General features: G+C 41.5%; 1 protein-coding gene across 1 annotated transcript in view; it reads left to right on the top strand.

Moving 5' to 3' along the window:
* Positions 1–25,005, top strand: part of MRVI1 (murine retrovirus integration site 1 homolog) — a 100,110-nt gene that overhangs the window by 62,114 nt on the left and 12,991 nt on the right. The window contains exons 11-18 of the mRNA XM_006905683.1: positions 3,618–3,741; positions 9,099–9,129; positions 10,486–10,626; positions 11,112–11,243; positions 14,345–14,486; positions 18,576–18,625; positions 19,101–19,208; positions 21,229–21,296. Of these exons, the coding sequence (XP_006905745.1) occupies positions 3,618–3,741; positions 9,099–9,129; positions 10,486–10,626; positions 11,112–11,243; positions 14,345–14,486; positions 18,576–18,625; positions 19,101–19,208; positions 21,229–21,296 (796 nt within the window). The remainder of the gene's footprint in view (positions 1–3,617; positions 3,742–9,098; positions 9,130–10,485; positions 10,627–11,111; positions 11,244–14,344; positions 14,487–18,575; positions 18,626–19,100; positions 19,209–21,228; positions 21,297–25,005) is intronic.

The raw sequence follows: 25,005 nt of genomic DNA, 5'->3' as shown, positions 1-25,005 counted from the left end.
TCAGAACACTGTAAATGCTACACTGTATTCAGTGTTATAGAGAAGTCTGAGACCAGCTGATTTCCAGTACCCCTCACCCTTCACCCCTCACCCCTCACCTCTCCCTGTAGATAGCTTACTCTTTCTATGAGGGTAGTTGGAGAAGCATTTTCTTTTTTCCTTAACATGATATGTTCTTTCAATCTGCAAGTTCAATTTTTCTCTCAATTGGGGAAAATTTTTCTTCTCATATATTTGGATATGTTCTTTGTTTTTTTGTCTTTTTTTTTTTTGGTTTGTTTTTGTTTTTTTTCATTACTTCAGAGACACCGTAATCTGTAAATTTCTCATCAGCGTCTCAAGCGCAGTTCCATTATTCCATCTCCAAATAGTTTAATCTTTCCTTCTTTACATTCTTTATCCTCATTTCGATCTCCCCACCCTCTTTACTAATTTAGAGGCTGTATCTGTTTTATTCTTTTATATTTCCAACTTATTGGTCAGGTCTGTCTTTTGATAATTTTCTGCTTAGTTCTGTGATTTTGGTCTTCAATTTATTTCCTTAAGTCGTAATCTGCTTTCACCTTTGTATGATCCTCCCATCTTACCTCTGATTTCCTATTTTCATTTTTTTCGGGTTCTAATTTCTCCTTGAGTCAAAGCATTTGTGCTATACATTTTGCACAAAAGTACATTTTTGCTGTTTTCATCCTGACATCTGTCCCCTGCATGTTTCCTTTCTTCTTTATACCTTCCTTCCTCTTTTGACTATAGTATTTTTGTATAGTTGCCATGCCATTTATTTTCATTTTATTTCTTTTTATATGGGCTTTTCTACCTGTATTTTGTCTTTACCTAGATACATCGTGTAGGTTAATTTCCACTACGGCCTTTCTACTTTATCTGAGATCTCGTTCCTCTCTGCAGCACTTAGTTGAGGACTGGGTATTTTGTGTCTGCTTTGTTACTGCTTAGCTGGTGAGGAAAGGGGAAATTCAGATGGAGTGGCATTTGTGGATTTCTGCTCTTTTTCTAACTTTGTTCATAGTCCAACACCTGAGTTTATTACACCAAAGTGGGGGCTCATCACATTCCCTAGAGTGGGGACTAGTGGGTTATGGATTGTTACACCAATTCAGGGTAGAATTATAGAGACAATCTACCCAGGTATTTATTTTCCAGACTTGACCCAGCTATTCCCAGCAGCCACTTTCACTGTCCTGTCAGGTAAAGAAAGGAAAAGAGGGACAGAATTCAAAGAGTTTGGCCACTATGGTATTGCTCAGAAGTAGTATGTGTGGGAGACAGCTTCATTTGGGGCTTTCCATGTGTCTCCTGCCACTCAGTTTATCAGAGGAGCTTGTTTTATTTATTGTCTCTTCATCTTTCTTTCTGGTAAATCCCTCCGTATTGTTCTACATAATCTGCTCTGGTAGATTACTATGCAGTCATCCTGTCTTTCCTCTTTCCTCCTCCTCATCAAGAAAAGCAAATAGCAGCACAGGCAGTTTTTTCTCTTTTTGGACTGTTGTGGTAGAATAGAGATCCTTCCACTGTTGAGAAATGTTCTGAATCTCCTCTGCAGGCTGCACGTCCCTTCCCATTCTGTGATACTGCACTTTTTGTCAGAATTTTTCCTCTCACACCTTCTTTTCAGTACTGAATCTTTGAAGGAAGAAGAAAGGATTATCAAGGGTGGGAGCTTTAGATTTATCTCTAGTAAGTTTTGTCTTTCTCCGGCCATTATTTTTAAAGATTTTTGCCTTTTCCTGTATTTGAGAGTTGCTGGTATATTTTTGGTTGGTTTTAAAATTTGTTGTTATTCTTGTTAATTTGGTTGAGTTCAGGAAGAGGGTGGCTGGTTCTGGGATCCATCAGTTCTAGGATCACTCTTCAGATAGCCAGTTTAGCAGGGCTTGAAACCCTAACTAGTTACTTTTTTCTGGGGAGGGGTTGCTCAACTTAGGGTGCTTTTCTAGGCAAAAGCCCCTGGTATAGCTTTCACTTGATTATTAGAACTTGTATGGTTCAAGCAATCATATAAATTTCTCATGAGCCCACAGCTTAGTTATCTCTGTTGGGTACTGGGGATATATAAAGATAGAGTGAGGCCAGAAGCATCAGAGAATTTACCATCTGTCATGTGAAAATATCAGAGAGCAATAAATGCCAGGATAGAACCCGAGGTGACAGGTAGCTAAGGGAATATATGATCCAATCTTATATTTAGAGAAAGACCATTGACTACCCCATCTTTGACAGATGGCCCTCTAGACTTTGCTGGGGTACCTTAAGTACCAGGAAACTCATGAACACCATTCAGTTATTGGAAAGCTCAATGTATTTAAGCATTCTTTACCTTGAGCCAAACTATACCCCCTCTTCTCTCTGCATGGTCTCCCCTGGTAAGGCTTCTAATTCACATGATTCCCAATCTTAGCTCCATTTGGATGGCTACCACAAATATGTCTGTAGTCCTGACCTCTGGCCTGGCCTACAATTCTGGAAAATGGTTGAGCAGGTTGGAAATATGCTGGGTCAAAACCCACAAGAGATGATGAAATATGTATAACTATAAAGTCCTGCATGCAAATGAAAAATAACCATAGTATTAAGATACTTGATTTGATCCAAATAAAAGAGATTTGAGGCTTTTAATCCTAAGTGAACTGTGGGCTCATAGTAAGGTTTAGCAAATATATGCTGCATGAATAACAAATACAAATGTCAGGGATATGTGCTAATGTCCTCCTGAGCTAAGAGCTTGTAAGAGGACATCTGGGCCTCCGGAACAGCAATAACCAGAATGTATGCAGGCAGGGGATGTTATCTAGAGGCCAGGGGCCATAGTGGGTCACAATGAACAGTTGAGAATATAGGGCCGGAGCCTGGAGAAGGAAAGCTGTTTTCTAACTGGAGAAAGATTTGTGGAAAAAAGAATGTTTAATTTGTTCTTTCTGCCTTCAGAGCACAGACCATGGATAGTTTTAGGAAATAACAAAAGGCTGTTGTTCATTGGTTCCATAGATTAGGAGGCATCTATTCTGAGATCTGTAAAAGACCTAATGACCTTAATTTTACCCTGGAAAATCCCCATTTTTATTTCTTTCTATGGGGATATGGAACTAGATACTGCTTTCCAGGTAGACCACAGATGATTGAACGGTTAAATTCATTCAAGGAAGAATAATTGGGCAACAGTCCTCCTGGGAAGTCTACCAAGGAGAGGGGACTTTTGCAAACACTATAGCCAAATGGCTAACAAGCTTCCTGTTGCCAGAAACCAACCTCTGACCCCAGACAGGAGAATCTGCTTGGTACTGTGAGGAGCAATGGGAAGAACATAGAATTTAGAGCAGACAGAACTGGTTCAAAGTCTATGTATGCTATTTACTAGTTCTGTGACCTTAAGCAAATACTTAACCTTGCTGAGTTCTGGCTTACCCACCTCTACAATGGCATGGTTAAGTTTAGCTTGTTAAGTCATTGTGAAGGTAAAATAACAATTATAAAGCCCCTGGCATATAATTAGGTTCTTGTAAATGTTAAAGCTCTTCCTTACCCACTAAAGCAAGTTGCCAACAGTAATACAATGATTTCAAACAGACAATTTAAGTTAAGCACATTTTTTCTTTTAGGGCTCCCTTCTGAACTCTCCCCGGCTGTTGAGGAAGAAGAATCTAAGAGTGGCATGGATGTCATGCCCAATATTTCTGATGTACTGCTGCGCAAACTGCGAGTCCACAAGTCTCTCCCTGGAAGGTAAAACAGGGCATGGGTTGCAAAAGACCTGTATTAGGTGTTCCCTGTGTTAGACTCTAGACAAGACGCAGAAAAGCACCAGCCTTGATTTTTAACCCCAGGAGGGTCAGAGTCAGATGGTCCAGACAGGGTAAATACATCCAAAACAAGAATAATAAAGGGCCAGGTGAGGTGGTTCCAACCCAAAGAGCAGGTAGGGTTCATAGGCAAGCATGAGAGTCATCAGACGCTCATGGCAGCGAGGCTTTGGACCAGGAGACGTGGTTTTAATCCCAGATCCACCATTTTCCTATAACTGAGAGATTCTAGGTCTGATACCCGCATAGATAGAAATGTGGAACAATTGGAACCACATGAAGAAAACTGCTTGGAAAACCTATCAGCCTCTTTTATACATGTGGAGAAAGTGACTTCAGTTCTTGAGACAGCCTCTTCACTTATACAACAGGGATCATAAGTGCTCTGTTGTTGGTAGGGTGTTGCACTAGCTAAACGAGATGGTGTGTGAGCAGGGACTTAGAACTGTCAGCACATGACACGGTGCTCTTGGTAACTGGGTTGACAAGTGAACAGTCTGGAGTACAAAGGAAAGAAGATAGGGTGCCACTAAGCAATTGGGTGGATGCCTGCAGGTAAGGCCTTCCGCCAAGTCCAGCAACCTGGACACTAAACTGTTGGGGGGCAAAGGCCATTAGGAGGAGCTATCAGACATAACAGAGCTTCCCAAATTGGGAGTAAATATGAAAGGAAAACAAGTTTCTTCCAGTGGGTACCATGTGTTCAAATTCCACACTATAATCACCTAAAACAGAGTCATCAGGGCAATACTCAGAGGGACCTGGTGACTAAACCAACATCAAAAAAAGTGCTAGAGGCAAGTCAGAAGCAGGCTGCATTCACAGAGGAGGGCATGAGTTAGGCTAGTTCACTTCGTGGAAGGCACAGAAAGGGTGTCCAGAGACAGGAATCCAAAGGAGACACACTCAAAGTGCACTGCAGGTTATGGAGTCTCTGATGTTTGTGACAATCCAGTGAGGCAGAAAGGAAGATTTTATTCTGTTTATCTTCAGAGAAGGAACAGAAAGACAAAGCAACATGCTGGCAAGTGATGGAGTCAGGAATTGAATTCAGAGTGGACTGTTTCCAGACCTAGCGGCTTTCCATCTATACCAGGAGCCTGTCAAAAATACCAAAACAATCACTAGCGCTCTTCAGTCTGCAAGGAACAAGGCTGGTCAAAAGTGTAATTGGCTTCTTTTTCCCCGGTAAAGTTGCAGATAATTAGTATATTAGGGCACATCTCCAACTGATTAAATTTTCCCAGCTTCCCCAAGAAAGGGGGAATGAGCAGTTCTAGCTTCCTTAAGTAAGTAAACAGCTACTAGCTACCAATCATGAGGCTAGACTGGGCTTGCAGGATCAATGAATAAGATCAGCTTCTAAAGCATATGGTCCAGGCTCTCAGATTGAGGTCAATGGCTCTCATGCGCTGTGCCAGCAGTCACGATGTCTGTCTCCGACCTCCCTGCTCCAACCACCAAACCAGCCTCCCTGCTTCTGGCCTCAGTAGAGGCTGTTTCCAAATTGAATCTTTGGTTGTGCCCAGAGCTCTCTAAATCTGGTTTGGAGTTTGGGATAGATGGACAAACTATCACATAAGACATCCTCCAACAGAAGGAAGCCGGAGCTTCAAGATTCCTTTTCCCAGCAGAAATATAGGAAGATTACACTTGGTTTTAACATGTAGGAGTTTGTCTCATATTCTACGTGAACTACATAAATTGAGATTGGACCAGACCAAGAAGGAACTCAGAGTCATCAAGCTGAATGAGCTCAGTAGAAAAACCAGGTCTAGAACCAAAATTATGGGCATGGTCAGTGGTTGGTTAAAAAGAGTACAAAGAGAAGATGTCACTGGATAAAGTATCCTAGGGTCAAATGCCAATAGGAGCAATAAACATTTAACCAACAAATATCTATTGAGTGCCTATTAGTGCCAGATATTAGAATGGAGAACAAGCAGACGTGGTCCCTGTTCTCATGGCACTTATATTCTGGGTAAAGAGACAAATAATATTAAAGTAACCAAATGAATGATTTCAGGCAGCAAAGCTGCTAGAAAGACCATGAAATAGGCACATATAGAAAATGACATGGGAATGAAACATTGGGTAGAGGGTCAAGGAAGGCCTCTATGATAAAGCAGTAATTAAGTTGAGACATGCAAATGACAAAAAGAAGTCATCCATATAAAGATTCGGTGAAGAAATTTTCAGACAAAAAGCACAGTAATTTCAACAAATGATGACTGGATAGCCACAGCAAAAGAGTAAAGTCAGACCCTGCCTCACATAATACACAAAAATTAACTCAAAATGGATCATAGTTCTAAATGTAAGAGCTAATGCTATAAACCATTAGAAGGAAATATAAGAGCAAATCTTTGTAACCTTGAGTTAGTCCATAGTTTTTTAGATATGACACCAAGGGAAAAAAATAGATGAATATTTCATCAAAATTAAAAACTTTTGTAATATAAACAATACCACCAAGAAAGTGAAAAAACAACCCACAGAAGAGAAGAAAATATTTGCAAATCATGTGTCTGATAAGAGACTTGTTTCCAGAATATATAAAGAACTGTTATAACTCAAAAAAAAGACCACCTTTTTTTCTTTTTTTTTAAAATGGGCAAAAGATTTAAGTAGACATTTCTTCAAAGAACATATATGAGGAGTCAATAAGCACATGAAAAGATGCTCAATGTCATTAGTCATTAGAAAAATGCAAATCAAAATGATGAGGCAACATTTCACATCCACTAGAATGGTTATAATAAAAAAGATGAACAATAGCAAGTATTGGTAAAGATATGGATGACTTGGAATCTTCAGTAAAATGGTGCAGCTACTTTGGAGTAACAGTTTGGTAGATCTTCCAAAAGTTAAACGTAGAGTTACAATATGGCCCAGCAATTCCACTCCTAGGTGTATACTAAAGAGAAATAAAAATACATGTTCACACAAAAGCTTGTACATGAATGTTCAATAAAAGCATTTTCATAATAGCCAAAAAGTGGAAACAACCCAAATGTTTATCAACTGATGAATGCATAAATAAAATGTGATATATCTATACAATGGAATATTATTCAGCCATAAAAATAAAGTACTGATATATGCTAACATGTGGGTGCAACTTAAAAGCATTATGCTAAGTGAAAGAAGATAGTCACAAAAGACCACATGTTGTATGATTCCATTTATATGAACTATTTAGAATCAGGAAATCAGTAGAGATAGGAAGCAGATTAGTGGATCCCTAGGGCTGGGGATGGGAGTTGGGGGATACGGAGAGGATCTGCTAATAGGTATTGGGTTTGGGGGGAGATGATGAAAAAATTCTAAAATTGTAGTGAGTTGTACAATTCTGTGAATATACTAAAAACTACTGAATTGTACATTTAGACGGATAAATTTTATAGTATGTGAATTATACTTTAATAAAGCCATTACAAAAGAGAGGGGAAAAAAAAAGCATAGAAGAGTAAATGCAAGGCTTTGGGGCCACAATGAGGTGAGTGTGTTTAAAGAACAGAGTGGCCGATGTGGCTGGAGAGTCAGGTAGGGGCTGGTTCACAGAAGGCCTTGATTTTATTCTAGAGCCTAATATGGGAGTTTGAGCTCTGAGACAGGTGATGCCATCCACAATGGTCTCCTTGTGTGTCACCTGCTAGGCTTCTGTCTTTTTGGAGGCCCATGGCTCTGCCCCATAGCTGCCTATGCCAGTTTACAAAGCATAGCTCTCTGCCAAGAGCTTGCCATGCCATGTGGCTTCTTTACCTAAATCGCCTCCCTGAGTACTCAGGGATTTGGATGTTATTTTTTTTAAGTATATTCTATAGCAAAGAAAAGCAGAAAATGAGTCATCAAAATAGAAAAATAAGTTTGGTTAATATGTGATGAAAATATGTAAATTTCACATGCTACCCAAACAAAGCCAGAAGTGAAGGCAAGCTCAACGAATTTTGATAAATTGTTTAAGTGATATGTGCATGCTCTATATGACAGTTAAAATTACATTGGCTGGCCCACAGAGGAAAGGGCTCGATGGGTGGGGTTATGGCAAAAATCGTAAGTGTTAAACATTTTTGCAGTTGTTTATCCCATGCTCTGTACTCTGCTGACTTGCTGGCCATGGGGTCTTGTTGCCTCATCCTGACAGGAAGACTCTCACAGTCCCTTATCGGGGTGAGAACCAGCCTCTTGCAGAGATACCCGACCCCTACCTTTGCTCTTGGGGTCCCTCCACACCCGTCAAAGGGAGGAAGCAGTGTTTCCTGAGAGTCTAATCGATGGCGCGCTCTGTTGCCAAGTCCTGTATGCCGGTGGGACCCCTCCCAGTCCTCCCACCCCAGCACAGGAAAGGGCTCATGCATTATTTATATTATTCAGGTTTCAGAACAGAGCTAGCTTTAGTTACCAGCAAAAGCAGCAGCAGCAACACAGAATGAGCATGCAGATAAAAGGACTGCTTGCTGTGGGAACCACACACAATGAGAAACCTCTCAGAATGACCACTGTGCTAGCTGGGACTTTCCTGCCTGATCACTGATTCCAGCCATCAGAAGCAGTTCTTGCTGTGGAGAAGAGCTCTGGCCACTCTTTCTTTCTCTGGCCCACATACACCTTTGTCACAACCCTCAGAGACAGGAGAAGGGTCAGGCTTTGCAAACCTGGATAGCCCTGAAAAAATGGTAATGGTTGCTCAGATGCATACAGTTTATGAAATACGTAGCACATGCATTTTCTTAAGTCTTCAAAACAAGCCTGTGAATAAATCACAATAGCTAAAATTTCTTGACCGCCTCCTGAATGTGGATGTCATATGTATATATACACGTGTACACACACACATATACATAAATACATGTGTGGGTGCAAAAAATGTGTGAATATACACACATATGCACACATATACACTTATAGATACACACGTACATACATATATTCCTTATAAGATTCCTGTAAGGTAGGTATTATTATTCCCATTTTACAGATGAACAAATAGGGACTGAAATAACTTTTCCAGAGTCATAGTTAGTAGAGGCACTGGTGGAGGGCTAACCGTGGGATATAATATTTTCCACCTCACTCTCTCTGTAGGAGTCAGTATCTAGTAGAATATCTCACAGATTACAGAGCTCATATAAAGCTCATACCCTGAATCTTTTCCATCTCATCAACTCCATTTACTCCATTCCTGGAAATATGTCGTCTACTGGTTGTTCAAAGTTACCTTTTGGTTCATTTCATAGGTTGGATAAAGTTCATTTGCGTGTCTTGTCTTTTTCACAGTGCCCCTCCGCTCACTGAAAAGGAAGTTGAGGTAAGTAACTCTAGTGCTTTATGAAATTATGAAGCTTGGCCTTGACTGGGTTTTATTTACTCTTTTTAAAGGGGATAACCCAGGGATAGAGAACTACACATTAAGCATTATTGATAAACTTCACTGGACTGAGACTTGGGTAGGACAGAGACTCGGGTAGGACAGAGACTCCACTGGCATTGGTGAAGATGGCCCATGGGAGGTTTCTTTAAGGGCCAGCTTCTGTCCTCAGATGTATACAGGCACAATCAGTACTTAGCATGGCGAAAGTAGCACAGGCTTTGGTATCAGATAGTCCACAGTTGAACCCTGGCTCTGCTACTCCCTGTGTGACCTCGATTAAGTTAATGACTTCTCTGGTCTAGGTCTTTTTACCCATGTATGGATATAATATTTCCTGTTGAGAGGGTTGTTGTGGGATTAAATGAACTAAGGTGCATAAAACTCAGCAGTGCTGGCATGTAGTAGGTGCTCAGTAAGGAATAGCTTTCAATATTGCCATCACTATCATTATTGGGTCAGTTCAGGGCCTTTAGTTCTCTGTCTGGAGATGTCTGCTCACTGTAGGCCTCATTATGTGAACTTCAGAAGCTCAAGCAGAGTTAGCTCACCCCAACAGTGTAAATCTGCGACCACTTGACTGAGGCAGGGCAATGAAGGCTATAAAAATGAAGGTCATTGCTTCCTTCCTGTGTAGAGTCCATCTGTCTATTTCTCTTCCCCAGTAGTTTCCTATTATTTCAGGAATTCCATGTCTGATCAATACCACTTTTCAAAGTTTATTCATGCAGGCAGCATTTTTGGCATGGAATATTTGTTCTAGAAAGCTTCTTTTGACAGAATCATACCTGATCTTCTTAAAGCTGCTTTTAATGTAGGATTTAGAATACTCAGGCAAGATGCTAGTTGAAGTTTGCTTCAAGTCAACAAGGCTTACATCTCAAATTTTCTTTACAGTGGTTTCATGCAGAACCTCCAAAACCGGCATGCAATAAACTCTAGCGTGAATCCAAACTGCTTACACAATCAACTCTGTTGATCCAAGTTTATCTAAACTCAAATACAGGATGTTATTTTCTTGAAGTTCAGGAAAAAGCAAAGTGTTATTTTCTTATTATTTCTCAGTAAGATGCATTTGGTTTTCTGGTCCTGGCCTGGAAAGACCTAGCAGAACCTTAGGTTACTGTTTCACTATCCTTTGTGCAGTTGACTATGAAGGGAGAGTTTCATGTGTACATGGCTGCCTTGGTGACTGGTTCCAGCTGACATAAAATGCTCATGCAAGAAACACACCTGCAGCCTTGTTTCCTGCAATAACTCCTCCTAGCACCTCTCCCACACTCTTGTTCCCAACAGAACGTCTTTGTACAACTGTCCTTGGCCTTTAGAAATGACAGCTACACCCTGGAATCTAGAATTAACCAGGCCGAAAGGGAACGCAACCTGACAGAGGAGAACACTGAGAAGGAACTGGAAAACTTCAAAGCTTCCATTACGGTAATCGTGGAGCCCGACTGGGTGATATTTCAGGGAGGGACTGTCACCAAGGGCTATGCCAGGTATCTGCTTTTCTCAGTCACAAAGTAGAGTCTCCCGAAATGAGAACTCAGGCCAAGGCCCTGAACCAGACAGTCTTCCTGAGAGTGCTGGGAGGAGCTGAGGCAGAGATTACTGTTGGCCTGGTTACTTCAGAGCTGTAGGTAAGGCCTCTGCACCCTTAGGAGCTTCTCAGGGTGAGACTGGGTGACCTGTGATGGCAAAGTGAGCTCCTTGGAAGCCAGACACCCGGATGTGATTCTCTTCTTTCAGGCCAGTCAGGCAGAGTGCCCACATTGGGCCTTTCCAATCCCCAGAAGCTATAGCCCAGGCCCTGCAGTGGCCACTCTCCTCAGCCAGGGTGGGCATTAGGGCTTGTCCTGTGAGAGCCTAAATCAAATCTTGGTATGTGAGGACCTCAGGTGATGCTCCTTCTCATTCCTCAGTCCTCAGCTTCACTCTGGCAGCACTGTGAACACCGGGAGACCTATCAGAAGCTGCTGGAGGACATTGCTGTCCTGCACCGCTTGGCTGCCCGCCTCTCCAGCAGAGCCGAGATGGTGGGGGCTGTCCGCCAGGTGAGCCTCGCCAGCTCCCAGCCCTGCTGACTGGCTCTGCTCCATCCACAGTATCTAGATCAATAACAGAAGCAGCAACAACTACAGATACCACTTACTGATGGCTTCCTCTGTGCCACGAATCCTATGCACATTATTGCGGGGGTTTTTTCAGAGTATTTTTGGTGGACCACTAAACTCTCGAGCGCTCCTTGGAAAAGCTTTCTGTGGACACATAAGTGTGGAAACTACTACATGCTCCCTTCTTTTCTTAGAGATGTCTAATGTGTATTGGCATAATCAAGCCTTTGAGAAGTCTTGTAGCAAAGAATCCTGTTTAAGCTTACCTCCGTAGTCTCCTAAATGTATTTGAATGAAGAACCACCCCCCACCTCTTATTTTTCTCACAAAATACTTATTCAACTCCCCTGGAACTACTTGGCACAATACGCTTAAGGAAAAAAACTGCTTTGTTTCATTTAATCCTCCCAGCAACCCTGTAAGTGAATATCCTCATCCCCTGACTGAAGACATGAAGTCTCAGAAAAGTAATAGCACTAATAGCAGCAGAGCTGGAGGGCCAGGCCAGGTCTGGCTCCCTCTCAGCCACTCTGAAGTCCTGAAGCACACAGAGCACTACCCCGATCCAGGATGGTGTCCTGGGATCAGACTGCCTGAGGTCTAATCCCGGCTCCACCAGGATTTACTGTGTGGCCTGTTACCGAGCTTTCTGTGCTCCACCTTCTCCAGCTGTATAATGCAGATGATAATAGCGTCTGCCATGTAGGGTTGCTGTCATAAAGCACCTAGATGTTGTTATCATTGCTGCGATTACTGTGGACCCAGGTGTGCTGCATTGGTTGCATCAGCAGGGTGTTCCTGGGGCACAGCTCCTGGCAATTCTCATAGAATGAAAGAAGGACAAGCCACTGGCTGTCCTATCCCCGTTTTCTTCTGGGGAAAGGGCACCTGACTCAGCTACAGCACCCAGGAATGCACTCCAGCTGGGAACAGCCACAATGGGAGAGCTCAGAGAAAGTGGCTGGTCTCAGCTCACAGCTGCGTGGAACTTTTCTAGTGCACAGTCACCGAACGTGTCCCTCTGTGGCTAGGTACACCTTGGGCTAGGCTCTCCAAGGGATCCAAGAGGTATAAGCAGAAAGAATCTTTTTCATTCTGTACAGCCCTCCCAGATATGTTTCTAAACTCGCGTGTTGTTCACTCCGGTCTTCACTTTTCTCCGAATGGCTTCCCCTCCCCCAGCTTCTGGGTCTCAGTCCTCGCCTTTCCCCCCGGTTCCTCCAGACTTGTTCAGGCTCTCATCCTCTCTTTCCTTGTTGCTCTTACTGCCACCAGTCTCACTGCCATCAGTCCAGTCTCCACCGGTGGCCTAATTATGACCCTCCCTTACTTTAAGACATTCGATGGCTCTCTTTTTTTCAGAAAAAGTCCAAATTCCTTAGTCTAGCATTCGAGGTCCTTCACAACCCAGCCCTGAGTACCTTTACTTCTTGTAAACAAATCCAACTGCTTGCTGATTTTCACATAAATAGGATGACCTGTACTTTCCTGGTTTTCCAGGCAGTCCTGGTAGATGCCTATTGTCACAGCATAATTCTTTTTTTTTTTCTCCAAATTTTTATAAAATGCTTTATTTTTTTAAAATAAAAAACAATGCATGATAGCTTTTATTTTATTTTTTAATTTTTATTTTTCAATTAAGGTTGACATTCAATATTATATTAGTTACAGGTATACAGCATAGTGGCTAGACATTTATATAAATTTATGAGGTGATCTGATAAACTAGTCTAGTACCCACCTGGCATTATACAGTTATTATAATATTATTGACTATATTTCCTGTGTTGTACTTTACATTCCCATGACTATTTTGTACCGATTTGTACTTCTTAATCCCTTCACCTTTTTTCACTCTCCACCCATCTCCCACCCAGTAACCAGCAGATTGTTCTCTGTATCTAAGAATCTGTTTCTGTTTTTTATTGTTGTTGTTTATCTTGTTCTTTAGATTCCACATATAAGTGAGATCATATGATATTTGTCTTTCTCTGTCTGACTTATTTCACTTAGCATAATACCCTCTATATCTATCCATGTTGTTGCAAATGCTAAGATTTCATTCTTTTTTATGGCTGAGTAATACTCCATTATATATATGTAACACATCTTCTTTATCCAGTCACCTATTAATGGGCACTTAGGTTGCTTCCATATCTTGGCTATTGTAAATAGCACTGCAGTGAACATAGAGGTGCATAGATCTTTTTGAATTCATGTTTTGGGTTTCTTCAGATAAATACCCAGTAGTGTAATTGCTGGGTCCTAAGGTAGTTCTACTTTTAATTTTTTTGAGGAACCTCCATATTGTTTCCATAGTGGCTGCACCAATTTGTAATCCCACCAACAGTGCACAAGGGTTCACTTTTCTCCACATCCTCACTGACACTTGTTTTTTTATTTATTGATGATAGTCATTCTGACAGGTGTAAGGTACTATCTCGTTGTGGTTTTAAATTGTATTTCTCTGATGATTAGTGACATTGAGCATCTTTTCATATGTCTATTGGCCATCTATATGACCTTCGGAGAAATATCTATTCAGGTCCTCTGCCCATTTTTTAATTGGATCGTTTTGGTTTTGGTTTTGTTTGGTGTCAGCATAATTCTTGTCCGGAGGATAAATCCTCACCTAGCTACAAGTCCTGTGGTTCCCTGCCTCTGGACTCTTCTTCTTGGAGTTTCTCGGCCTGAATGCTCTTTTTCCCTTCTGCCTATATCTAAATGCCCAGATGCTGCCTACAGCCACTTCACTTCATCTCCATGAAACCTGCTTGACCCATTTTTTGCAAGCAGAGATAACTCCCTCTCACCTGCCATATCCTGAGGCATGTGGCTATCTATGCGTGTTCATGTTCTCCAAATGCAGGTGCCTGGGACCCCCTCTCAGCTCACATGGCTGAACAGCAAATGAGCGGGGTCACATCTGATTGGTTCTCGTATCCTTTTGATTCTCCCAGCCCAGATCCTCGCTGAGAGCAAACAAGTGCCAATGAGCCTTTCTTCCAAATGCCTGGTTCTCACATCCTCCTTCCCTGCAGGAAAAGCGCATGTCAAAGGCAACAGAGGTGATGATGCAGTATGTGGAGAACCTGAAGAGGACATATGAGAAGGACCATGCGGAGCTCATGGAATTTAAAAAGCTTGCAAATCAGAATTCAAGCCGTAGCTGCGGCCCCTCTGGTAAGGAACTAGGGTCCTGCCCTCGTCTTGGCCCTGCAGTATGGGTTCATGATGGCTCTAGGCTATGATCACGCCTATCAGAGCAGCCTCAGAACCTGTTTCAGGTTGAGCAAGGTTCACTGCCCCTGCCCAATGCTGCCCACAGGGGCCTCACAACAGCTTCCCCAGTGCACCTGGGGGCCTGGAACCAGAAAACATGAATGGCCCCAGAGAGACTCCTGACAGCTGACACAATGAACTGGAACAGCTGACCACTGACACAAAGCCTGTAGGGTACAAGAGCTCACTCTACTTTGTGAAATGACAGACCCCAGACTCCTTGTGCTTTGGGGCTCCTTTTTAGGCAGCACATGCTAAGGAATTTGGACTTCATCCTGGAAAGCTTTAGGGATCCAACCAAAGATTTTAGTCAGGGAGATGACATGGTCATATATGGAGTTCAGAAGGTTCCCTCTGACTTTGGTGAGGCAGGTACATTACTGAGGTAAAGCCAGACACAGGGAACCCCATGACGCTGCTATTATAACAGTCCAAGTAGGAGATAAAATCTGGGCAGTGGGGGTAGAGTGGGAGCCTGGCTAAAGGGGATATTGCTGAGATAAATAGATTTGTGGGCAAGACAAAGGTTACAAAGAAATACACTAAAAAATTTCTATACAAATTGCTATAGGAACACAGAGGAGGGGCCACCTGCATTCTGCTTGAGGGAGTCAAGGAAAGTTTAACAGAGGGCTGGCATCTGGGCAGTGTTTTAAAGTAAAAAACTTTCCAGGCAAAGGAGAAAATACATCCCAAGTGGAGGAAACAGTACTTATAGAGGCGTGGGGTTGAGATGGGAAGAATATGAAGCATTCTGATGTGGTTGCAGTGTTAGAGTCTGATGACGATAAAGTGAAGGTGAGACTTGGTAGGCCAGGGCCACTTGCCTGGCCTCTGTCCTCTTGGCAATGAGGAATGACTGGTGAATTTATGTCACCTGACGTGGTCAAATTGTATTTTTAGATGATTCATCTGACCTCAGGGTGGTAATGCATGAGGGGAGCGTAGATGTTGAGGTGTGGAGAGGTGAGTTAGGAGGCTCTTGCAGCAGTCCAGGAGGAGGACCAGGACCTCCCTTTGGGAGCTGCCAGGATTTAGGCTCTGGCTGATGAGGGTAATGTTAGCAGGAAAAAAAAAAAAAAAAAAAAAAAACAGACCTTTTAGCAACAGGAATCCCTGTAAAATGCAAACATCCGTGTTACCAAGAGCAGGAGGAGGGAAAGTACAGAAAGTATAACAGATGGAGAAACCTTTATAAACAAGAGGTTTCACAAGTTTCCTGGGAATATCAGTGATGCTTCCCAGAGTCCGAAGGCAGTGTACACATTCTCCAGACTGTCTACTCTGGATCTTGGCAATAAGACTTCCGACCCACATGCATCTGGACCTCTAACAAACTGCTCTCTGTCAGTGCTAGAAGTTGGGAAGTTGCCATCGAAGAAATCCTAATATGTGGGCTCTCTCATTATTGTCTTGCAAGGCACAATGTCCCCTATGAACCACCTTAGCTAAGATTTATGGAATGAGCAGTTACCCATAAGTCTCATTTCTTCATTCTACAGACATTTATTGATCACCTTTGGTGTGTCCCATATGATACTAGAATATAGAGTTACAGGGCACACAGTGCCTGACCCAAAGGAGCTCCCAACAGGTGGGGAGGACAGGGCAGTGGAGCCAGTCCTGTGACAGAATTAAGCAGACTTCTGTGGGGAGCACACTCAATCTGGGGGCATAAGAAAGTGCTTACAACAAGAGGGATAGTAGCTGGGTCTTGAATGATGAATAAGTACTTTCTAGACATTTGTCCCCACTCCATTGTTTTTCCAAGCTGGTAAAGGGGCCAGCACCCACCCAACAGGTGTGTCCATCAGATATTCTATGACTGTTCCCTAATAGTGTTTGTTTTTAAGCCTTTGCATAACTTCTTTGTCTTTGCCTGAGACTCTGAAGCTTACAGTGAGATAAAAATATCTCTGATTTCAAGAAAGATGATACACTTTTAAAAGAAATAACACCTATTATTTTTTTCTAAATATGAAACATACTGATTATCTGTATTATTTCCTTAACATAGATTTATAGATGTGTATAGTAGTAGTCAGGGGAAAGACATTAGGCTCTTAAAGCAAATTATTTTCAAATAATCCGTGGATATGTCCATTTAACAGATTACAATAATGCTCAATTCATTGTGCCATTGAAATTCTTGTCCTTTCTTTTTGAAAATTGTATCTCATCTCATTGTTTTAATTTGTATTTTTTGACCTTTTCAAAAGTCCACTTTCATAAATTCTCTTAGTATATCTTTTGCCCACTAGTAAAGTTGGTATTTTATTAATTTGTATGAGCACTTTATATATAAAAAAATACTTTCTGGTTCTGCTATTTTGGCTGACTGGAAAACTTGAAAATGCTTTGACTACAAATACTTTCTGCTAGATAAAATAAAGCAAACATTAGTCTAAAAGAATAGCTGAATCTACAAGAAAAGAAATTGAAGTACTCAGATACAAGAAAAGAAAAGAGAACTGAAACCAAGCTGACCCTGTAACCTCCGTGGGGCAAGAGTCAGCCTCAGTTATCTGGGTGCCTGACTTTTTCATTCACACACACAACTGAGATGAGGCCTCGGACACCCATGGCAGAGAGTTGACTCTGAGACGCCCATAGAAAGTTAAAACTTTCTAAGGACTGCATCTTTAGACAGAACATGGACAAGGAAAAGAACAAAAAGCAGAGGAGCAAATCAAGGAAGTTTATCTGTTCCACCCTGGGCTCTAATAGAAAAAAAATATTTTCTCCTTCCTCATAGGAAAAATGCATGCCCAAAAGTACATGCCATGACAGAAGCGGTGATGCAATATGTGGAGAATCTGAAAAGAACATCACAATGGGCCTCTAGAAACACTGTCAGAAACAAACATAAAGCCACTCTCGAGAGACACACCCTCCACCCAGGATACACAGGGTTCCTCTAAACAAACCTCACTGAATATGAGTTTAGAGTATAAAATTGTAAAATATGCAAAAAATCAATCCACCATAAGCAAGAACCATCAGACACACCAAACAGCAGGATTATATCCTAAGGACCATAGATAATAAAATAATCTGATAATTTAAAAAAGATATGTTTAAAACTATTAGAGGCATAAAAGAATAAGTCAAAAATATGAAACCAAAAGAATATAATTATCAAAAAAAATAAAATAGAACTCCTAGAAATGAGAAAAAGTCGTGGAAATTAAAATCAGTAGTGCGAGTGTGGTGGTTACTCTAATTGAGGCTGTTCCTCATTATTCCCTTTCTCTTCCTTCTGGGTACACTTCTCCATCCCCTTCTAGTTAGGTGAGGCCATGTGACTTGGTGAATAAAATGTGAGCAAAAGATATGTGTCACATTTGAGCTGAGACTTTTAAGAAACAAGTGTGCATTTTTTTCCCTATGTTTCTTTCACCTGACATGACAATCATCACTGCTCCGGAATAGTAGAAGCTCCAGTAAGGAAATGCAGAGCAGAGCCTGCTGCTAACTCAAAAGCAAATGGACATGTAGCATAAGCAAGAAATAAATCTTTATTATAAGCCGTAAAGACTGTGGGGTTGTTCGTTATGATAAGCCGTAAAGACTGTGGGGTTGTTCGTTATGATAACATAACCTAGATGATTGGCACAACATTTAAGTCCCTTGAATGAGCAAGAAATGACCTCATAAGCCTTGGTATTGCTACGAGTAGTTTTCATGCATTCTCCAGAGTGTTGTTACCCAGAGACTGTGCAGTGGCATCAGGTGGCGAAAAGAGGTCCAAGACTGGGGCTTCTCACAGAGCACAGAAGAGTTAGGATAAAGGTTCTGTTTTAAAAAGTCCCCACTCTGCAGATGATTGTATCAGAGGGTGAAGAGTCAAACTTTCAGTGTCCCCAACACCTAGGCCTTTGGGCCATCCCTGGAGGGCAATAGATACATTGGCTTAGTTTCTGACGATCTTCTTCCTGCTGGAGCCTACTCTGGAAACTTACCTGAGTTCTCTGTTCCCTCCTATTGCAGAAGATGGAGTCCCTCGCACAGCGCGGTCCATGTCCCTCACGCTGGGAAAGGTATGCATGTTCAAGGAATCCCAGGGCTCCCAGAGGGAGTACAGCAGAAGTCCCACAGTCCCCCAGGAGCTCATTCATTCTGGATCCTCAGGTGCCAGAGAACCTCTGGCCAGTCTCTAATTCACCTTCCTACACCTGCTAGCTCATCCTCCAACTTTTTCTCACTCGTGGTTCTCCTGACTATACCATCCCTTAAATGGTGCATAAACCTAGGTATCGCTAATGATTTCATACACTATTCAGAATCTAAGAAGCTAAAATAGAAACATGATGAGAAATCGCTCATCACTAACAGAAAATTTGTGTCAACTTAGGCTACTTTCTCCACACCAACCCCCACCATCACTACCCCAAAGCCAAAATATGCAGTGAATGTTATTACAACATTAGGAACAAGTAGGCGTTTTCCAGGACTTTCTGAACTGTGGGTGCTGCTCTCTCCATGACAGTGGCCTGGTCACTTCTCTTTCTACAGAATATGCCCCGCCGCAGGGTCAGCGTTGCTGTGGTTCCCAAGTTTAATGCCCTGAACCTGCCCAGCCAACCTCCAAGTTCATCTTCCCTCCCCTCCTTACCAGCTCTGGTGAGTATGATGATGCCTGCCTGCTGGAAATATTTGACATCTTCCTCAGGCTCACTAATATGGGGGTGACCTAGATGAGGGCAGGATCAACAAGGTGAGGACATTCCCACTGCAGATTCTGGGCTATGTGTTAAAAAGAATAGAAACTAGACTCCTTGTCTTCCACTGCCCTGAGAAGAAGACTCAGTATCCTTGAGCAGGAGGCTGGCATCTCTGAGAGTGTTCCTTATGAGCGATATCAACTTTCATGCTTAAACTACAACCCACCAAGGTGGGTATGATTTTTTTCCCACTTTGCAATCGGTTTAAACAGTTGAAGATTACATTGTATAGTAAGTGATAGAACTGATTTGTAAACCCTAGGCTGTCTGAATCCAGAGTTTGAATTTTGAAACCCAATGTTATCCTGCCTCGACTCATTGCAGCTTTGTTTATAACAATGAAATACTGAAAACTACCCAAATGTCCATTAGTAAGAGATTGGTTAAATAAATTATAGAAATCCCTTATTAATCAGATTGTTTCCTTATACAGTAGTGGTAGTCATGGACAGGGCACAGGTTTTTATGTAGTTGCTAAAAATAGTGATTAAATATAAATCTTTAATGGCAAAAAAATCTATAATTTCTTATTAATAAAAAGCAATTAAAAACAGTATATACAAAAAACAGTATATGCAGTACGATTCTGTCTTGTATTTTTTTTAAAAAGTGCTATTCGTGTGTAGACAGAAAATTCTAGAGGAATATATGTAAAACTTAATAACGGTTATTGCTGGACAACAGTAAAACCACAGGTGATTTTTATTTTCTTGATGCCTTTCTATATTTCTATAAGAATGTATTACTTATAATCAGAAAAATATCCATTTCAATTTTTTTTTTAAACAAAGACAGTTCCCATATAACAAAATATTTTCTAGATCCCAGGGCTTTGTGAATCTTGTTAATCCTATCTAAAGCCTCTCATTCTTTCTCCAGTTGTTTCTCTATGCCCTGTCCATGACTAGCACTACTCTATAAGGAAACAATCTGATTGTGTAAACAATAGGAAAAGTAGATTCAAGCTCTATTTATGCCTATTGGTATATGGGTAGCAATAACTCTTTAACTTCTTTCACCTCTTCCTGTCTTGAGCATTTCAATCATCCATGAAATCAACAAATTCCCAAATCACCCACTAAAAAAAGGAAAACAAAAAAAAAATTTTTTTTAAGGTGCTTGGGAAGGACTAGTTAGTTTATTTTAAAGGACCTTTTTCCCATACTATACTAAATGTATAAATGTTTCTAAATACATATATTCCTTTAGACTAGGGGTTGGCAACAAGGAGATGCACATTAAAATCATATGGGGTGCTTTTTAAACATTCTATGCCCAGGCCCCACCCCAAGATTCTGAATTGGATTAGTACTTTCAAAACTCTCCCCCAGGTGATTCTAATGGGCAGCCAGAGTTGAGAACAATTGTTGAAATCAAATCTATTACAACAAAACAAGGTCCTAGGGAATTTAGTATGAAGAAATTTCTGATGGCTTGATTGTTAAGTAATGACAGACATCTCCTGAGAATTGTGCTTGGAGCTGCATCTCCAGGGCAGTTGATGGGCTTGCAACAATTCATCCCAGGGACCGTGGGGCCTGCATTTGGTAGGAGGCCCATGGTATTTAGTCCAAGTCAGTAAACAGGGGACAGAGAAAAACTAATGGCTCCCCTCCAGAATGGAGCCTCCCAGTATAAACTCTTCTCTTTGCTCAGTGGAACTTGGAAGAGGAGAAGGAAAAGTTACAAGTTGCATGTGCCCTAGAGAGAAAGAATACTGAGGAAAAGAGGACAGAGAAGGCCTGAGGAAAGGGCCAATGCCTGGTCTCAAATGAAGATTAGAAAGCATGGGGCAGGGAGAAGGGTAAAGAGAAAAAGCAGCAGCAGCCCCTTCACCCTCAGCATCATCAGAGACCCAGCAGCTCTGGCTTCTTCCTTCTAGCTGATCCTCAATTTTCTGTCTCTTGTTTTCCATTCAGTCAGAATCACCCAGTGGGAAAGGCAACCTACCTGTCGTCACCTCAGCATTGCCTGCACTTTTGGAAAAGTAAGTTTGTTAGTTTTCCTCTGAATTTTGGGGATCTCTGAGGAAAACTTCCCCAGCTCGTCTTTCCTCCCATCCCTACTCGCAAAATGAGATGGAAAGCAAATTGAGTTCTAGGGAAAACGAGTGGGACTCTGAGACCCCACAAAGACTTCAGACCCAGTTTGCAAAATTCCTAGACCAGGAAGATGCTGTGGCTGAGGCCAAGGGTACCACAGTCTAAGAAGAGCCCAGAGGAGATGGAAGCTTTCTCTGGTATTTGGAATTCTTTGGGCTACAGATAAAAGCAAGCTCCAACTTAAAGGGTCTTAAATAAGTCCTGAGGTGGGGCTGCTCCAGGTGTGGCACAGTAGGGTCCCAGCTTGGCCTCTACAATTTCTTTGTCTCTGCTCACTTTATATGTTGACTTCCTCAGTAGGCTTATGGCAAATAGCTGCTAGTTCCAGGTATCCTATCCAGACATAACAATATCTAGAGGAAAAGGGACCACCTCTTCCCATGTTTCTTTCTTAGGAATGAACCCAGGAGCCTTCAGTCTTCCTTTTTATCTGATTGGCAAATTTGGAACATGGTCCTTTTCTAAACCAATCACAGGATTTTGGAAATGGGATTGTCATCATGGTCTCAAACTATCCCCTGGAAAGACAGGGTCAGCTTCCCATGAAGCAAAATGGCTCCAAAAAGAGTAAATTCCTAAACAAAACCATGTTGCCGTTAGGGAGTAGGAAGGGGATGAGTATTGGATGGGCAACCAACAGTGTCTGCTAAGCGTAACTTTTCTAGGAATCTATGAAATTTGTAGATCTTTTTATCCTCAGCCAGAGTAAGTCAGGCTGTTTCTACACACTCAGAGGCGTTTACAACTTGCTTTTCAAATTCTTTCATTTGCTTGCTGGAAAACATCTGGATCACAGCTGCCACTTCTCAGAACTTTCCCCTTGTGTCTTTCCTCACTTGGTAGAACATACACCCCTATTCTTCCTTCTTCCTTTCTTTGAGACAGTTTTAGTCCTTTATTTTTCATTGTTGTTAAAATAATTTTGCTTGACCTGGCAGGAAATGTCTATGTTGTTCCCAAGCTCCCCACTCCCAGACTTAGCCTGTTTGCCTCACTTCTCAGTATATCAGCCACCAACCTATGCCTCAGTGACTCACCCCACATTAGTCTAAAAGTTTGCTCAGCATTTCCTCTTTGCCATCTTACCCCACATAAGCTCACAGTTCCTTCATGTTGTATAAGGTATTTTTGTTTGTTTCTTTGTTTCCTTATTTTCCTGATCACTACAAGGAAACTGTGAAGGGATGACAAACTGAAAAACATATGGAAGTAACCAAAGTTACAGAATCTTACCACGTCCCTAGAGTCAGTGTCTAGTCCACGGTCTCTGAATTTCTCCAGAAATGATAACTTATGCCTTGAGTGAGACGTGCACTAAAATTCTCCCTTCCAGTCCTGCCTGTGGTTATACCAACCCCTTCTCCAGGAGGGCCCCCAGCAAGCTCCATTCCCAACTCTTGGCCTGTAGAGCCAGTAAAGGCAAAAGATTTATGTCCCCACTTTCCTCAACAGATTAATCATAACAAGGCAGGGCCTGGGCCCTGTATAACTAATGTTGAAGCCAGCTGAGAGCTTCTGTCTGAGGCAGTGGGGATCATCAGAAACCTGAGCTATCTTTGGTAGGAGAAAGTGAGGTGCAAAACTGGGGATGGCAGGCAGCAGCTCAAAATCAGATGTGGCAATGAATGAGCATCAATGGTGATATCACCATTCCAAAGTTTGGAAAGATTCCAAAAAGCAAACAAACAAACAAACAAAAAACAGGAAAGATAAAGACAGAGTGAGGACTGAGGCAACTCAAGAAAGAAGCTCCAGGAAAATTTCTGCAGTTCACTCTTATGGGCTACCCAGAGAGATCACCATGATACATTGCCCATGCTATGGCTGACTCTTCTGTTGGGAATACACCCAGTCTGTAAAAATGGTTTCACATTTTCCAAGCGTACAGTGGCCAAGCAAGAGGGAATTAGCTAAGCAGGGAAAAAATAATGAGAAGATCAAATTGCCTGTGGCTAGTTCTCAAGCAAATACTTGAGAGTTGACTGCATTGCCCGGTGTAATTTGAGAGAATTCTGAGCCTTGGTCACTTACTGGGTCATTTCCTAGTAAACTGCTCAACAAGGGTCTAGAAACCTGTAGGCTTAGAAAAATATATAAAGAATGGTAGAGTGTCCTCCCTTGGGATATATTCCAAGACTCTCAGTGGATGAGTGAAAATGTGGATAATATTAAACCCTATATATACTGTTTTTTTCTATACATATATACCTATTATAAAGTTTAATTTACAAATTAGGCACTGCAAGAGATTAACAACTAAAAATAAAATAGAATAATTATAACAATATACTATATTAAAAGTTATGAGCATGTGATACCTTTCTCTCAAAATATCTTGTTGTACTGTACTCACCTTTTCACTTAAAGTAAGAACTTTATGGCTTCTCTTTGGCCTATCTGAATTGCCAGCATCACTACTCTTGCACTTTGGGACTATTATTAAGTAAAATAAGACTTACATGAACACAAGCATTGCGATACCATGTTAGTCTGCTAAATGACTAACAGGCCAATAGTGCATACAGCAGGACAAAGGGATGATTCACATCCCAGGTGAGATGGAGTAGGATGACATGAGATTTAATCTTGTTGCTCTGAATGGCACACAACTTAAAACTTATGAATTGTTTATTTCTGGAATTTTTCATTTAATGTTTTCGGACTACAGTTGACTGCAGGTAACTGAAACCACAGAAAGTGAAACCACAGATGGGTGGGGACTACTGTGTTTAAAGTGTCTTAAAGATTAAAACAGAACAAAGCTCAAGAGCAGTTCCACAAGGAGGAGGAGCTATTTTTGTTGTTGTCTTTCATTCTTTCATTCCTTCAACAATTAGTCTCCAAGGGCCAGGCACTTAGAATTCACTCAAGGAGCTCACAATCTAATGGGAAAGAAAAATGGGAAACAGCCCATTAAAATGTGAAAGGTGATATCATAAGGAAGTACAGGTTGCTAGGGGAACGACACACAGGGAAATGAGCACCTTAACCCAGATTTGGTCCTGGTATGGACAGAGTGATGGGGGGTGGAGGAGGGCTCAGAAAATATTTCCTCTAGGAATTTACTTTTAAAGTAAAACCTGAAAGTTATATAGCTAACTAGGTAAACTAAAGGTTAACAACATTCCAGGCTCTGAGGTGAGAAAGTATGGAGTAGTCAAGGAATAATAATGATAATGATAATGATAATTACTCTTATTATTTACTGGATACTTACTTTATGCCAAGTGCTATTCTAATCGCTTGACATTAATGATCTAATTTAATCCTTACAACAATCCCATGAGATAGGTACTGTATTAATATCCTTATTTTATAGATGACACTCAGAGAAATCATCACAGCTAATAAATAGCAGAACTCATGCTCTCAACCTCTTAATAGGGTTCCTAACCAGAAGAACAGAAAGTTCAGTATGACTGGAGAGAAGAGGATGGATTTAAAAGCTATTTTTTAAAGAGCTCTTATGAGCAATTGCGAAAGAACCTGGCTATGTGTTGAGTGGAGGGCAGAGTGGGGTGGGAGCAGAAGGTATATGTGGAGACATTTACTGGGGGATCAGCAAAGCCAGATGTGGGTGACATATAGGGCTAG

Source organism: Pteropus alecto, unplaced genomic scaffold, assembly GCF_000325575.1.
Source record: "Pteropus alecto unplaced genomic scaffold, ASM32557v1 scaffold461, whole genome shotgun sequence".
In the NCBI taxonomy this organism is placed as follows: Eukaryota; Metazoa; Chordata; class Mammalia; order Chiroptera; family Pteropodidae; genus Pteropus; species Pteropus alecto.
This window is presented reverse-complemented; position numbering and strand designations above follow the sequence as displayed.